This window comes from Lipophrys pholis (genome assembly GCF_963383615.2).
Source record: "Lipophrys pholis genome assembly, chromosome: 2".
Classification (NCBI taxonomy): Eukaryota; Metazoa; Chordata; class Actinopteri; order Blenniiformes; family Blenniidae; genus Lipophrys; species Lipophrys pholis.
The window spans coordinates 2,774,734-2,792,862 of NC_137636.1; the positions used below are offsets into that span (position 1 = coordinate 2,774,734).

At 44.8% G+C, this 18,129-nt stretch overlaps 1 protein-coding gene across 1 annotated transcript in view; it reads right to left on the reverse strand.

Moving 5' to 3' along the window:
* The window catches only part of neo1a (neogenin 1a), a 220,984-nt gene that overhangs the window by 48,002 nt on the left and 154,853 nt on the right, over nt 1–18,129 (reverse strand). Inside the window, exons 6-7 of the mRNA XM_080458855.1 lie at nt 15,605–15,759; nt 15,386–15,506 (exon numbers count right to left, since the gene is read on the reverse strand). Of these exons, the coding sequence (XP_080314981.1) occupies nt 15,386–15,506; nt 15,605–15,759 (276 nt within the window). The remainder of the gene's footprint in view (nt 1–15,385; nt 15,507–15,604; nt 15,760–18,129) is intronic.

Consider the following 18,129-nt stretch of genomic DNA (forward strand, 5'->3'; position numbering starts at 1 on the left):
TCATATATGAACTGATGTTTTGTTATTGGGAATGATCAAAAAATACACAGGGACACGGTCAAACTGGGAAAATGGGAAGTCAAGTTTGGTTGCAAGTTCTTTTCATTTTGACTTTCCTCGCTCTCATTGGCAGAAACTTCAGTGAAACAGACTTTCTGAAACGATAAAGCTTTATAGCAACAGCAGGAAAATGAGTGACGGCTGTCCAGCCTCTTGGTCAGTGTGAATAATGAAGAGCTTGTTTCTCTCTTTTCTGGACTCGGACTGCAGCAATAAAGCAGCGCTGATGGGAATGATTTAAACTTGGAAATGGGATTTTCCCAATTGGTAAATTTCACATTTCCCAGCTGCATGATTGCAGCATTAATTCAGCAGTAAGGCCTCCCCTCCTTCAGAGGCTGCTGAATAAAAGGAGTCCTGAATGCCACGCCGTGGTCTTCTCATCGCTTCACTATGAGGAGGAAGGTGTTTGTACTTTCTTTATCAAGCGGCTAAAGCCTCCAAAGCCCTGAGCTCGTCCTTGTTTATCAACTGGAACCGCCGGCCCTTTAAATCCCTGCAGCGCTTCCCTCTTAAATGGCACAGTTTGTTCAATTTTATCTTCCTTCTCACATCCAAAAATCAACATTCTCACACTCCTCAGGGGCTTACACAAACAAATAGGAGGTATGGGGTATTTTTTGGGGGGGGGGGGGGTGCATTGATGGCATGTCTGCCTCTGCCCCTCCGGCAACACAGTGCAAGTGTGGTTTTTATTAAAAACGTGACAGTCCCTGTTTTGAAGCTTCGTGTGTGTGTGAACAACCATTTAAACCCAAAGGATTCGCTTATTTCAACACGTGTGGGAAAACAAACGACTATAATTGAATATCGCCGGCTGCATCAATAATTAAGGATCCATGGTGTGCACGTACAGCATCACTTCATCATCAAACACATGTCGCCTCCTCTTGAGCCTGCTGAGTTCATTCGGGGGTGATTGTTGCCCTTTTTTGCCTCCACACACACACACACACACACACACTTGAAGAAACAGGCACAAACATGAGGCCAACATCTGCTTGCCCAGACTCTGTATGCAAATGAGGATGTGTGACAGTGGCATACAATGAGCCCCCCCCCCCCTCCTCTTTCTCCCTCTCCATGTACCTCTGTTTCCCATTTAAATCCTGCATCATATGCCTCACATGCTCCACATGCAGGGGAACGAAGCCTCTTGGGCTCGTCTTTGTAGAGGATGAAAACAGCCAGTGATGCTGCACATCTCCAGAGCGTTTCACCACCGATGCCCAGAAGTGGGAACAAGCCCCCCCCCCCCCCCCCCCCCCCCCCCCCGCCGCCTGCCTTTGTATCTTATTACCTCGGATATACACTAACACATTTCAACCTTTTCCAGGGGAACGGAGCGAGGCCGCAATGAAGCAATTGATTTCAAAGAAAGCGGTGTGTAACAGTGTGTGTACATGCATAAAGTGAGTGAAGTCGAACGGCCGGGAAAAGGCCGGGAAAGGTCAAATATGATGTCTTCAGAAGTGGAGGCAGCTGCGCCCCTCTTTGGAGATTTGCTAACAAAGAGTGCAGCTAATCAAACTCCGGCTTTTAAAGCGGCCTCCCCGGGTTGGACGCGCTGAGCAGGAGGCTGCGGGGGGGCCTTAACCCACTGTGATGTTTGTCACTGTGCTCCTTTCAGCTCGGGGACAGTGGGTGGCTCGCTGAAGCCCAGTTACATGACAAGTGAAAATGCAAAACCTTCATTGTGTTTTGAGTGTCTGTTTAGACGGAAACGGACCCCAAGGTGGAATTTTGGAAAACGCTCTGACTGCGTTGTCATGTTAAAGGAGCAAAACGCCCGGGGCTTCATCTCTGTGCACACAGCATAACACAACGCTGCTTCTGCGCACCATGGCAATATTAAATAGATCTTCTGCACATGCTCAGTTGATGGACAAAAACAACAATGAGAGTGTCATGACTCCCAGTCCATATTCTCCTGAGAGTTGACAGTTACCTTAATAACACTGTTGAAGTTCATAACGTGTTGTTCTTTGCTCGCATGTGTGTGTAGTTTCAGACCAAAAACAAACAACAGCACCCACTAGTGGCCTAACATGAAAACTAAACGGATTTCCCTTCCATAGTGCTTTTCCACCACTTGAGCAGTTCCCAAAGTGCTTTACACTCTTAATCAAATTCACCCATTCACACTCCAACGGAGGCAGCTGCCACGCAACGCGCTCAATCTTGCTCAAGGACACTTTGACATGTGGAATCAAACCCACAACCTTCTGACTGGGCGATGACCACTCTACCAATCGAGGCCCATGAACTACACTGTTTTCAGTGTTTCAGTTGTTTCTGTTTAAACGGACATCATTTAAAAAGATTCATTGTCCCTCAAAATGTTGTTGCGTAAACGCAAATAAAGCCCCCCCCCCCCCCCGGGTTGGACACAGGACCAGGAGGCTGCAAGGGTGGGGGGCGAGGGGCGAGGGTCACCCACTGTGATGTTAGTCACTATGCTACTTTTAGCTCATGGAAAGCGGGTGGTTCAGCTGCGCGAGCTAGGCGGGGGCTAACGGGGAAGAATAGAAGCTGGCGGGGGTTAGCCGCCTGCTGCGGAGGGACGGGCGTGAGGGGAAACTCATGTTTTTGTGCCTTTCTGTACTTCCAATTACTGTACCCAGAGGAGCGTCCGCTTGTAAAAACATCACACTGTCATCCTGGATGAGGACGGCGTTATACCGCGAGTAAGGTCAGACGTTCACGGGCTGTGTAAAAACAACTGACGCATGCAAACATGACAGTCGAGCCCAAAACAGCGTTCGATAACAAGCCTGACCTTCAGACGCAGGTACCGAAGGCTATTTTAATCCTCTTTCTGTAGAAAACAAGAGCCTACGAGGCACCCAGAACATTTTGCAGTTAGCACTTAGGCGACAGAGCATTTATAAATGGAGGCAAAGCCTTTCGCCACGCTTGAGTAACTACAACCCAACAGAAAAGTTCAGCGCGTGCAGCGAGAGCCGCGGCTTGTAAACACGCGCGCACACACTGGCGGCACCGTCCCTGAGCGACGGAGCCGCAACACAAACGCTCAGTTCGCCATCAGCCACCCAATAAACAGCAATTTCAGCAGACGCTGATTTCTGCTCTTCACAATCAATTTAGGCAACAACAATCCCTCTGATCAGCTTCCTGCAGCCTCCAGTGGGAGAGCAGGCTCACTAATCACTATCGCTAGAACCGTGTGTGTGTGTGTGTGTGTGTGTGTTAGTGTGTGTGTGTGTGTGTGTGTGTGTGTGTGTGTGTGTGTGTGTCCGTTCACGCACATTTTGGGGATTTATCCCCCAAATTTGAATGTTAATATATTTCGCTATCGGGCAGAATTTAGAGATTTTATATTCACATTTACATACTACTAACATTCCACATCAAATATTCCACTTCTGGCTCATATGTCGCTTTTTCATGGTCATCCAGAAAAAAAAGAATCATTTGACTACAATGTTAAAAACATTATTATCATATTGATTCAAGCAATTATTGTGCACTCATAAAAAAACACGTCAATTAAATGTGAGTTTTTTTTAACTGCTTTTATGTGCTACTGAGATACTCATTTCCCAGAATTCCTCACTTTTTGAAAAAACTGAGTTGATCTTATTAAAACACGTATTTACACCTGAACACAATGTAAATGTGATGAATATGAAACACCGAAGCAAAAAACACACTCCTGTCAGGCCTTTTATCCATCTGTGTGTGTGTGTGTGTGTGTGTGTGTGTGTGTGTGTGTGTGTGTGTGTGTGTGTGTGTGTGTGTGTGTGTGAGACACAGGTGCAGCACAACAAGGAGAGTCAAGGTAACCCAGATCAGCCTCAGCTTGATGATCGCAGGCTTGGATGAACATCGAAGGACCGTTTAGTGGAATCAATCAGCGAGCGTAATGAGCCCGTGTCTCGGTGACCTCCCGAAGCCCTCGCCGCCAACGTAGAAGAAAGTGTGAACATTTGTGTGCACGCCGGTACATGACGTGTTGTTTATCCGTCACATGCTCTGGACGCGTGTCCCGCTGGCCGGGCCGTGACCCCGCCGGCCGATGATGGAGTGCGTTGGAATTCCCCGAAGTGGGTCTGAGCTTTTATTCCTCCGGCTCCAGGGGAGGGTCCTCCAGCCGCCGCCTCACACATCTCGATTTGAACAGGGAATGAAGGCGGCGCTCCGCTGTAGTGGAAGACTCCCCCGACTTGTCTCTTGCAAAATGTGTTTGGGGGATTTTATTTTTTTTTTCTCCAAGTGATTCTTTTTATTGCTCTGCCGACTCAAACTCCACTGTTTCGATTCCTTTTTAGTTTAACAATGATCTAGTTACATTTTATATGACACAGTTTCTTTTTTATTTCTCCTCCAATGGCAGTATCGGGACAGCAGGGAGCTCCTTTTTAAGTATCTCCATTCATCTTTCTCCATCTATTTTCAATTGAATATCACTTTCTTGATTTGTATTAGAAAGCAGCACAATAAAGCTTCAGTATCAGGATGTATTTCTGGATAAAACACATCCGTAACTATGGATCGCTCAGGAGTATCGAGGGTCCATGTGGATATAATTAAAACGACACAGCGTCAATATTTGACTGTCTGCGTTACAGGAAAATGAAAGAACAAGAACGCCTCTCAAGGCCCGACTGGACATAAGGTAGAATCATTTGGAGATTTCTCCTGTTAAACGCAATAGCTCGCGGCTATCAGATCAGAGCGTGGCGGCTTCCTCTGGCCAGGTTGGGCTCAGTTAATGGTCAGCAGATTGTGAGACTCTGTAATTGTGTGTTTCTCATTCAACTGCTGTTTCCTGCCAACAGCTCCCCTTCAAGGCAAAAAAAAATAAAATAAAAAAAGATCCAATATATTTAATGTTTTCATTCAGATTCGTTATATGTTCTGGTTTGGAAAGTCAATGTGCAGTAAATACATACCACGGCCGACAGTTTTATCCCCTTCTGAAGAACTTCTATACATTATGATATTAAAACTGATCAGAAAAGACACTGAAACTAAATTGTGTTCACTAGGGACATAAAACACTTTATTTATCGATGATGTAGCTGCAATTCATCCCTTATGATTTCTTAAAAAGGCCTTTCTTCCAAATAAACTACAAGTCTCTTACAATAAATGTAAATTCTATTGAGGTTGATATTTTTGTGAGAAGGAACTGGCTGGACGATAGAGTGAAGCATTTAGAAGCCACAGAGACAGATCGTCTATTAACATCCGGTGGATCCCAGAATTGGAGCTAATCGAGTGAATACAGTGGCTCCATTCAGTTAAAGGAGTCATATTATTCAGCTTTTCAACACTTTCACTTGGTCTGGTCGCTCCAGAAACCTTCAGTATTCTAAGTTTCTAGCTCCTCCTTGATTTTCCTCCATTTGAATATTGGACCATAGGAGCTGCATTCAGAATCTGCTGTGTCTGTGTGAGCTGGACTGGCTCCGCCCACACATGCCAATCTTGGGAAGAGGAGGAAGTACTTCCTCTCGTGGTGCCATGTGCCAGAGCAGAGCTGCCTAATTGTGGGAGGAGTCAAAGGGAGGACCTACCTTGATTGGGATTGGTTAAACCCCCAATGACACTATATAGGGTTTGATTTCTGATTGGCTGCTTGGAGCAACACACTTTTTAAAACCTGAAACAAGCCAGGGAGAGAGAGGACAGACTGTCTTCACTTCTGGGACGTTATTCCAGGTATGGGGACGATTAGTACTGCTGGAAAACCTTCAGGAAGTGAATTTTGCATAATATGACACCTTTAAGTTTGTCTGCAAACGGAAGTCAGTGTTTTCATTTAGTTCAGGGTCTTTCCTTGGCGACTCCAGTATCATTTAGTGCAGCGATACTCAACTTGGGGTCCAGTAGCACTGTCTAGAGATCATGAAGGGGCTCTGAAGTTGCCAATATCAACTTTGCACACATTAAAGATACTTTCTGGACTTAAGAAATGTTCCACTCTTTTGATTGTTAAGCAGGGGTGTCAGACAAAAGGCCTCGCTCTAATGTTTTGGCACATCATTGGCCAGATGGAGGGTCTGCAGTTTTAGAGGTACTCAAGCTGGGTTCTGGGAAGAAACAAGCCCGGAACCTACTGATTAAATGATCAAAAACTGTTTCAAATGTTCCTCCACAGAGCTCTATGTGTTCTGTAGTTATTTAATTCTGTATTTGCAGGGTAAAACAGATTCCACCAGAACCTTCGCCAGCCAGAAAACTTCCACTCCGTTCGGTTTTATGAGCATCTGAACACAGCTTGCGAGGATTTCCTCCACTTCGGCTCGGATTAAACAGAAAAAAAAAAGAACCGCTTCAATCTAATTCTGGCTGTAAACGTCAGTTCCAAGTCAGCCACTAATACAGTTGGCTCTCCATCTCATGTCACGGGGAGAACTTGTGCTCAAGTGTGCTGTAATTAACTGAGTCGCTAATGAAGTTACAGCGAGTCCGACTCCCTAAATATCCCTTCCTGCGCCTGCCACTTTGTCGAGCTGCAGCTTTGGGGACGGCAGACGCACACATGTCGGCGTATCATGCCAGCCCTCCTGATGGCTGCGCTCATAAATACAGAGTGATGAAGGAAGAGGGGAAATCAGGGCGAGCGCTCAGGCATTGACGAGGCATCTCCATCTCTCAGCGGGGGGCCGCTACCTCGGATCAGAGGGGAGGACAGGACTGCTCTGTTTGCTGCTACGGGTCTAAAACGAGGGGGGGGAGACTAATGGCGGCTTGGTCGGGTGAAGGAGACGAGGTAGGAAGAGATAAAAGAAAGCGAGGTTTTGAGGAGGATCGCTCCACGTTTGGATTTAATTAAAGTTTGTAGAAATGCGTTTGCATCAGCGATATTGTGTCGTCTTTCTTTCATCATAAAAAAACCCTGAATCATAGCTGGGAATGCTGGCCTGCAGGATAACGAATGCAAAATTCATGTCGCAGCGATGCACGGTGTCAAACGGTGACTGATGTTTTTTAAATTGTATAACTCACAGTTGTTAAGTATTTAGTACAATTCCTACTCTTGTCATTCGTCTCGGTGAGATTCACCCGCAGCAGTTCAAGCCCAACCAGGACAAAAGCCAAGTGAAGTGCTTGGTTTGGCCACTAGGGGGAACATTTTACTGGGATCCTGCATGAACTTTGCTGACTTGACCTTTGGCTAAGCCCCGCCCCCATTAGTTACTGTTGCTAACTCAGACAAGGCGTCGCAGCTAGCTGCGTGTTGACGTGGCTGCTGTCCGTGTAGGAACCACACACCAACAGGCGCTAGACAGCTTAGCGCTTAGCCGCCAAGCTTACTTGACTAGCTGGCGACGCTGATCCTCGCGGCTAACGTCAGTGAGCTAGGTGGCTAGCCTCAGGAAGCTCATCGCTGCTAGCGTTATGTGGAGCCAATTCGGTTTCTTTTCGCCAATTCTCCACCTAAAACTTGTTTTCCTGGCAAGTTTAGCAGATTGTAGCCTCGTTTTAACAGCAAATTTACCCGTTTTAAGGTATTAAAATAAAATAATAATAAATGAAATGATAACAGGATGAAAACGGTTCTACATATAGAGTTCAGAAGGCTTCAGAGAGTTAATACAGAGGAACTGTACGTGGCTGTAGAGCCGCATGTCGCAGACCCCTGACCTAGTTAATGGCCGCAGGGTGCTGGAGCGGATCCCAGCTGACAACAGACGATAGATAGAGCAGACAGACGCAACTAACCTTAAACACACGAGGGAGGAAAACGGAGAAGCTATAGAAAACTGATGCAAGCACATAGAAAGAAGTCCATATGCTCAGCACTATTTACTAAGCTCAGGGAGAACATGCAACCTCTCTTCAGAAAGAGGGGACATTCATTCCTGCCAACATGTACTGCTGAGCGAGAGCTCACAGCTCACACGTCCAAACAAGCTTTCAGTCTCTTCAGTGAAGTACCGGGTTGATGCACTAGGAGGCAAAATGTTTAAACATTATTCCTGCGAGCTGTGGGAATAAAGTGGAGAACAGAGGAGAGATGGAGAGACTGATAAAACTCACACGGAGGAGTATTTTCCATCTTGAACTCGGCATATGGGAAGAGCATCAGAATGGGTATTCACATGCAAATGGCGGGTGCATCTTGAATTTACGCAAACATGTAGAAGCAAAAAAAAATAAACCACACACCCTTAAGTGCAAACAGTAGTGGAGTGCAACCACTTCCCTTTTGTTTGCCAGTTTTGAATGGCATCTGCATTTTATACATCAAGCTTTTTAGGTGCTTGAAGCTTAACTTGCTGTTTTTGACAAGTGGGCTTTAAGTAAGAGCTCCGTGCTCAGCTGGTATGTGGGCTTCAATCTCTTTAATATGGAAATGAAAAGTACTGAATATTAAAACACGCAGGAGTTCGCCTCTTATGAGTGTTTATTCTAAAATGTAAATGCTACCCGCCGCTCTCCACTTCCAGAAAGTAACCATGTTATTGCAAACGTGGTCCAATGAAATGCAATTTAATCCAAAGACTAAAATATTTGTTCTCATTTTTTTATCTCGAAGAGCTGCTCTACAAGAAGCCATGATTACACACAGCTGCATTGTTTGTGCATTAGAAACTAAGATTATAAATAATGTGACTTTCCTCCGCCTCAATGCGCCACGCTGCTTTTCTCACGTGTGTGAGAAATATGCTGCCGGTTACATAACGTGTGATGATTCTCTGTAACCGTCACGTCCTCCGCAGTTCACGTTGTGACAATTATGTCCACAGCAGATATAAAAACAGCTCACATAGATTCAACATGACAATCATGAGTCATTCTCCCGGGAGTCTATTAATGTTGTTTTTCTATCACGATACGAGGATTTAACACTAATATTAACAGGAACCATAACATGACGCCTGCTGACGGGTTCAACCAAAACGCTGAAAGAGATGTAGTTAGCATGCCAGGCCAGGAGTTGGCGCTGCTGCTTTTGTCCATCTGCTGAGCATAACGAGTGTTCACTGCCACTGCGGTGCACATGTGCAGCATTTCAGAAAAGTTGTGTTTCCCCCTCGTTTTCACGGAGACGGAGTATTTGTTTTAACAAGTTGGATTTGCAGTTTCCTGGAAAACCGTTGTTTGTGTTAACAGTAAAGTAATTATTGGAATTCACCACATTTTGCCTTCTGCTAACATCTTAGAGCCAAATATCTCAGCAGACCTTTAAAAACCTTAGCGGAGTCCATGTCTTGATGTTTCAGGCCTGTTTCAGCAGCACAATGGAGACCTACACGGCACACCGGTCATAATGTTATGGCTGATTGGTGTATTTTGTCATTTAAAATGTTTTTTCTTATCAACCTCTGCTGTTGCGTGCATTAGCCGTGACATATTTGCAAAAGAGATTCTAAATCTCAATGCGGCTCTGCTGATTGAATCAAAGTGAAACTCAATTACTAGTTAAAACAAAGCTGCCCGGCAACAGCGTGGCACCATTAACATCTAGAAACACTTGTCAACCTATAATTAATTCTCCAAAAATGACTAATCCCAAACATGTCACGCACATGTAGAAAAAAAAAAAGGTAATTATTTGTGAAAGTTTAATTATCTTCTGTCAGGAGAAGAATCGACACCAACCTGCATCTCCTCCCGGAGACGTGGGAGAGTGTCTGCTTCAGAGTGCATTAAGAGGCTTTTACTCAGGGTGAACTCCACCGTGCGATTCGGCCCCCTCCGGGGCCACGCTTGGCATCTGAGCTCCGGTTTTACCCACATCTGTTTGCAACTAGTTGACCTGCTCGGCACGCCGCCGTGAGAAAAGTCCAGGAAGGACTGTTCAGGACTGCAATCAGGGCTCCCATTTCATCAGATAGAAAGCTGCATCTCGCGAGGATTTAAGATCACGAAAGCAAACGTTTAGAGGAACGCGAGAGGGAAAAGAAACTGCGGTTACATGGCTTAAAATGTAGTTAACGTTTAGAAGTGAAGACAGGATCCTTGTGTCGTGTTTTGGGTGTCCGTTCACACGATGACGGTGCTGGGAGTCACAGAAAACGCAACTTTTTGAAAACGGTCCGACTCCGTCTCAATGAAAACGGGGGAAAAGGAAACTTTTCAGAAACACTGCTATTGTGCATGCGTACCCACAGCCGTAGTAAATAGTTCTTATACAACTACAACGACCACGTTTACCTCCAGAGTGTCATGACTCCCAGTTCATGTTCTCCTGGGACTCGGTGGTTTTTATAACTGAGACTAATCAAAACAACAATCCAACTTGGTCGTCTGTCCATACCAACGTGGAGTCACCATTATTAGTGTTTATAGTGTATTGGAGTCCCGTAGCTCTGCAGCACTGACTATTTGTCTGATCATGTATCTGTTTACTAATACAAACACTGTCTACATTGTTTTTATTGTGCCAATTCAGCTTATTTTATCTTGCTCTTTACTTGTTTATGTTTCGGTGTCGACCGGGCCTTGAGTATTGGTATGACAATATAGAATCCTTGAATCCGTGTTTTCTGGACAAACTCGTTTTCAAAATGTTGCCGCGTAAAAGCAAGAATATTCTCAAACAAAAACTCAAATATGATGTGTTGTCGTGTAAAGTTTGCCTCGGTTGCAGTAGTGTAGTTTCTTGTTGTCACGCCTGTTTAAGCTAAATAATTGTGAATTGCGTGTGTTTCAGTCCAGCTGTATTGATACGGACATAAATAACATTGAAACTGCTCCACGCATGCTGACAGACAGCTGACCTTTTCTCCCCGGGAGCAGGAATCATCAGTGGAGCTACATTTAACTGCAGCTGGCAGCGTCAAGATGCAAAGATTACGGCCACTAATGAGCATTAAGCCAACCTGCAGCCTCTGGATATTTAGATGCAGTTCACCCTCATTGATTTCCCTGTTGGGTGAAGACAACTTCATCCCCGCGGCAAGTCCCCGGCTTATCTCCACCGACTGCACGCGGCGGTTTGCTGGCCCAGATTCAGGAGGGTTCGAGGCGCCGGACACCTGACTGAGGCCAAACACAAAGGGGCAGCAAAGAGCAGGAGGGGGAATGTGTGAGGTGGACAAAGACATCCAGCTGTGAAGGGGGAGGAGGGGTGGGGGACGGGACATCGAGAGGACGCAAAGCCCCGAGTGTTAAGATTATCACGGGGAGCAGGTGGCGTTGAAAGACGAGGAGAAAGTGAGAAGAAGTCCCGAGAAAGGTGACAGATGGCTGCATGTGTGCGGCGGACACGCGTCTCGGTATTCAGATTCATCCCAGCCTCGCCTCGCTGAACCGTGACGGCGGACAGATGTAGAGAAACCGGCCCGATTCAAAGCCATCGATTCTCCATTTGGACGAGCGAATCGCGCCTTCGAGTGAGGAAACGACTCCGACACGGAGAAGACAGCGTGGAATGTGTTTATACAAAATGTCAATAGTTTTCTAAAAAAAAATGTACTTGCTTATTTTCCAGATGCATCTGTGGAGACTGGATAATGAACCGGAGTGGAAACAGGAACCTGGAAAATGTTGGGGGGGTCTGGAACCTGTGCTTGGAACCTTCTCCATGGAAACGAGGGAAAACAACCTTGTGAAAATGCTCTGACTCGTCTCATTGAAAAAGGGGAAAAAAAATGCAACTTTTTGCAAATGCTCACCCTCAATGGAAACGGGGAGAACGCAACTTTTCGAAAACGCTGCTACTGCACATGCGCACCGCGCCCACAGTAAGTTCTTCTGCACATGAGCGACTCGATGGACGATAACAACAACGACTCCCGGTCGACTCGCCATCTTTAATGTTTCCTGCAATTTATTCTCGGCACATCACATGTGTGTGGTTTCATTACAAAACCAAACAACAGCGCCAACCGGTGGCCTGGCATGCCAACTGCCTGGTTTTCAGCGTTTCTGTACGCGGATGCGTAGAGGAACGAAAATGCCAAAAAACATGAATTTTCACTTGAACCGGTCTAGAAAATGAGGCCTGAGCGAGTTTGGATCAAAATGACGGTGACACACTCAGAAAGGTAAAGAGAGAGAAAACGCTCTGCGATATTTTTGGGGGATGAAAGCAGATTAATGTCTTGAAAGTCTCACCCTGAGCGGAGCCCTCGGACAAGGCCAGCTGCCGCCCTAATTCTTCACATTCATCTTAGACTCAAACAATAACAAAAGAAAAGACCCCGTGGCCACGTAAAGACCCTCACCACCGGTGTCTGACACAGATTCACGTTGAGCTGCAGGTCATCATTATTTCTGACTTAACGTCCTCGAATCAGTGGGACGGAAACAGCTGGTGGTGCCACCGCCATGCTAATTCTGCAGCCACCTGCTTTGAACGACGGGAGAGCGCGCTTGATTAAAATCTTCCACGTACTCTCCTGGACAACAAGTCATTTCAGTTCAGGGGCCACATGCAGGCCGGTCCGGCCTCAAGCAGGCTGCACCAGTGAGATAATAACACACACAAAAAAACCCTATTTGTTTCAGTGCAAAAACACAGTGGAGATGAGAAACAACCTTTTAAACTGCAGACTGAAATCCTTTTAGTTCCGGTGATTTTGTTCACTCATGTCGCTCCTCAGACGGAGAGATTTCTGCATCTCTTCACGAACTCATCCTCACAGTATGGATTTGATGTTAATGTAATTTCACCAGCAGATAGGCGGCTTGCTTTTTACTGAAGCGTCGTGCTGCAATCGGCTCTTTAGTCCTCGGCGCCCTGTTATATCTGCTCATTCAATTCACATTGTCTCCAGGATCAATATAAGATCTATTTATCTGAGGATACCCATCAATGACTATCTATTTCTACCTGGATGAGAATCTCGATCTGTATATTTATGCATCTGAATCTTTCTGTGTGGACGCACCCTATGTTAATTATCTACATGTAGTTTTAATATCTAGATCTACGTGTAATCATGCTTTTTCTATCTAGCTTTCTAGCCAATGTGTGTGTATCTACGTGTATTTATACATCATAACAGTGTAACGTGTATCCCATAGTGGTAAAATTAAAAATAGCCATTATCTTTATTGTCTTTTTTCTAACTTTTCACTGTTGCAGGGGTGTCGAACACATTTTAATTCAGTGGCCACAAACAGCCTGAATTCAGGTTGAGTGGGTCGGAGCAGCATAATGCTGCCATAATCATCTTTGAGGTGAAACTTTAAAGTTTTGATTTGTGCCGAGCATACATGATGAGAATGTCACGAAACAAGCAATTATGACTGAAAATGACCACAATCTCAACATAAAGCCAATTTTAATGAAACCTTCTGGTACAAAATAATGCTGTTGCATTATGGGGGTTTTTACAAGCACTCCCTGACAGCATGGCTTTGATAGTAACGAGGTAGTTAGCATTCACGGCAGCATTACAGACATCTCAGCTCAGGTCTCAGCGTTGTGTTGTGTCCACTACTCGTAATAAATCGGTTAAAAAATGTAAAAATAAATAAATAAATCAAGGTTTTCTCTGACATGGCCGGGCTGGAGCTGGTTTGGCCCAGAGGCTTTAGGTTCGACTGCCTTGCACTACACAGACGATGAGCCGTTGGACCGTCCAGAATCCCGTTGGTCAGTTTTGGGTCTGTGGACTGCCGGTCAGACACTCCTGCTCCAAAGACGAGCCGATCTGAGAGATTTCACCTGACGCCTGCTGTATTGGGTTTGTTCTGCCTTTATTGCCTTTGCCGTTTTATTGTTTCTCCGTTTCCCACCTTGTTTTATTTAGATTACGATGTTCTGAGAAAAGCCATCTTGTTCATCGTCATGAATTCATCTTTGCATCGCGGGAGACTTTCTTTTAATCTCAACGGGGCCTGTAGGGTTCGACTCTGATCATTATGACTGTGCAAATGATCTCAAAATTAGGTTGTGTTACGTTTCCTCTCAAGAACTGGGATGTTAAAACTATGTTTTTTCTACAATTGTTTCTATTTTCAGACACTTTGTTTTGGCACTTGAAGCAGCCGTCCTTGCCGTCTGCCTGCGTTAGTTGTTTTGCAGCTCCTGGGAATTAATGTTCAAACAGCTCAGTTTGTCTTTAAAAGAAAGAAGAAGAAGAAGAAAAAAAAAAAAAAGACTAATGCTGCTCGCCAGCATGTGAGTTTATGTTTGGGTAAAGCTCCGCGCTGAAAGACGGCTTTACTTTCGGCATCCTTCAGTACATTTCTGCGAGGCCATGCGTGGAATGGACAGTGTGCGAAACCCAACATCATTTGCCCCAGATATCGTCCTCCTCCCTCTGAGGCGCCCCTGGTTTAACAAGATCCCAGCGGTTTCATTTCACTGTCGAATTCACTGCTCACACTTCCACAGATGTGCACAGAATTCATCCAGGTGTTTATGAATCAGGCAAACGGACAGAAAGCAGCTGAACCACGAGGGTTTTGTTTTAGTTTTTACTGCCAAAAACTGCAGTATTTGCAGGAATTCTCTGAGAGACACACACACACACACATATGTATTAAATCTTAATGAACCGTGCTAAAAAGTGTTAGCAGCTAGATGCTAACGGGCTATTATGAGTGCTGACATTGAAGGTACGGAATGTTAGGCTTAAGTAATGTGCTGGGTGGCAGTAGTGAGTCAGTTTCTGGATTTAATGCAGGAAGATAGACTCAATGCACAACCTAGTGGCTCAAACTGGTATTACAAGACTGATTGGGCTGTGTCTAGATGGTTAGCTTGTTAACTTTGGTAGATTTGGGAAATTTTTAAGTTTCTTTTGACTCAAGATGTTCAGCATCCATGGAGACCCCATAAAACAAATGTATGTTATTGTCACTTCTGTATATTAATGTACCAGGATTATGCATCAGGAAGTAATAATGCAACAAAACTTTCAAAAATTAAGTTGTAAAACGCCACAAAACATGCTAAATGTGATGACTCCCATTTTCTTGTATATTCATGTACTTACGAGAAAAAAAAAAAAAAAATCTTTGTTTGCTCGTATCTGAAACCGGTACTGCAAATATGAGGCTACGTCTGTATACGCATTTCTATTGGAGGCAATATTAGAACACTCCCTTCACTTCAGGATATCTTATTAGATATAAAAGAGTTTTGCAGAGAAAAGCAAAGCTAATGTGCAGTGGAAACAGTACAATAATATATATTTTTGGTGAATTATCTGCCAGAGATTAAGATATTACTCAATAACACAAGTTTTTCTTCATTTCATGGGGTCTCTAAAGATATTGGCATTTCCAAATCTGCTCCATATGATCAGGCAGTTAATTCCTGATACTGATCAAGACACTTAATCATCTTATCACTTACAAATTCCCGTCATCGTTTCAATTAGGAGCTGATCTGATCTTATCGTGCAGAACATCTTATGAAGTTGGGAAATGTTGGTGAGTGGCGTACCGTGATCCAGGATGATCAGCTGCGCGCTGGATTGGATGTTTCCTGCGTCGTTCTCTGCGAGGCACTGATAGAAACCCTCGTCGGACTTGACCAGACCCAGAACCTGCAGGTTGTGCTCCTTCTATCAAACAAACAAAAAAGAAACCCCCCCCAGTTATATGGTTTAGAATCAATCTTACATTATAAAAGGCTGAGAGAGAACGCTCTGAGTGAACTCACGATGATTTTGAAGTAGTCGCTGGGGATGACCGCGTCGCCGTTCTTCACCCATTTGACGGTGGGAGCCGGCGACCCCGAAACCTCACACTCAAACACGATGTCCATGGACTCGTGGGCGTAGATGTTGGCTGGCCGCTTGACAAACTGCGGAGGAACTGTGGAGAACACGCGAGAACGAGGAGTTAGAACAGCTCAGGTTATATCTCATGACAAAAACTGATTAGAACAAATAAAACATTTTCAAAAAAACAAAACAAAAAAAATAAGTTGAATGTAATGAAAACAAATCATAATACTATGAAGTCATATAAACGGGGATCCAACTCTTGTAAAACTGCATATAAAAATTAGTTTGGTAAGTTAATGTCGACATAAAGCAGCATTTATTTCGGTTAAAATAATAATTCATTGGCAGCAATAGAGGGTTGAATCGTAATTAGGGAGAAACTCAGTCAGGATTTGTGATTTTAAAGGTATTGAAGTAAACTACATGGTGTAAGTTGTACTTATGTATGAGTATAATAAAATAAATCATAAAAAAGTACACAAAGTGGAGAGTTTTCCTTGTGAAATGTTGCATAAATTACATCTGATTAAACATATTGTTATTAAAGATACTCAAGTAAGCGTATGAAGTATTAGTTCCTTTCTGATGGCATATATTTGCATGGCCAATAACATAACTGATTCAATTTAATTGTCGTGGATTTCATGTTATGTATTTTACATGATTGAGTAATATCAAAGTAAAAGTTACTTTTGAACTGCATCAAATGGAAATGTGTGCAGTATTCAATTAAATTTACTGGTAGAAGATTACATGAAGCATAAACTACCATATAACTTCCATAAAGAACTACAGCAGCAAGTACTTCATCCCAGGACGGCGTTGGCCTGCAGACAGTTGCTGACATCAAAACAAAGAGGAGAAAGAATTGAAAGAGTTTCAGCTGTTGAGATCAACGAACATGTTTTTGAAAAAACAGCGGATGGAGAAACCCTCAGAGGAGAAAATGCAAACTTCACATCGAAAGGCCCCAAAAGATATAAACTCCATATATAAGGAACCTGGTATTGTTACGTGCACAGACCTGTTTTCATCCAATTAAAAGTTGAAAAGGAATAACACACTGTTGTTGAACCTGCTGTGGTATTTGATGAAATATTACAACACATAAGTTTTGAGTTACATACATGCGTGTCATCGTCATTTTTATGATCCAGATAAATTTGGGTAATCCAGACACAGTGCCTCTGTTGAACACTGGATAATCCAGGTAGGACTGTAGATCTTCTGCACATGCTCAGTAGATGGACAATAACAATGTTTGCCTCTAGAGGGTGACGACTCCCCGTCCAAAGTCTCCTGGGACAGTTGACAGTCACCGTTATACCACACTTGGTCCGTCTGTCCATACAAACGTCTGTGTTCTGTCGTTTCCGGAGAAACCGGACATCGTTTTCAAAACGATGTCGTGTGAATGCAAAACTTTTCCTAAACGATGCTTTTACACTGAGACGTTGCCGTGTGTCAATGAATTCACCTTTTACTAGATTATATGGTGTGAATTGTCCTCAAGTGTGTATATAAAACGACAGTAACCGTGAGTACTAGTAATCGGCGACTCTGCCAGTTCCTTCGGTGCGGGTGCAGTGTGTCGGTGCGCTCCAGCACTTGCAGATCTGCCCTCGTCCCGGTAATGAGGACCAGGAAGGAGTTATTTGATCTGCTGGGGCGATACGGCGCCTCATCAATCTGTGGTGGAACAAGGTCAGGGAGTGCCGCGCCCGGGCCTCGTCCTCGCTCTGTAATTGGACTGTACGTGTTGTGAAGGCGGCCTGAGCGTGTGCGCATGCACGCCTGTTTCTCTCTGCTACCGCAGCCTCCGCGATAAGCAGCGACCTCGCTGACCACAATCTGAAGCGCCGCATTGTTAACGCGTTCGCTGCGTGTCGAGCGCCGCCGTCGGCTCTGTGATCGCCAGCCATTAGCGTCGACTCTGCAGCTGATTGGATCTTAGCGGCGGCGGGCTGGAGCGGCTCTGAATTTTGGGCTTTATTCTGCGACGCAGCGGGTCACGAGGTCAAGCTTTGCTCATCTGCTTGATGTGGCGGCGGCTAATTCACTGCAGCGTCCACACGCTAGTTAACAGATTAGCGCTCGTCCTGTTGGGTGATGTTGTTCACGTCGGCGAGGGAACCGAGGGAACCGAGACTCGCCCTCCGTAATTAAAACGGTGAAAGGAACGGTCCCATGCATATACATGCAATCATGGCCTTATTACAGCGAGAAGCAGGAACACGCCGGGTCTCGCCGACCTTCAAACGCTCTCTGCCCATCTGTTTGTTCTTTACACGCTTCACACTGAACGCACGCCGCGAAGACGTGGAAAAGAGACACAAGTCAACAGGAGGCGAAGACAGAGAGATATCACAATAATCTCCCCTCACAATCGTCTCTGGATACTTCATTAAAAACTTCAGGCAACAGATGTGCACGTCAAAGCCGGTCCAGAAGAATCTGC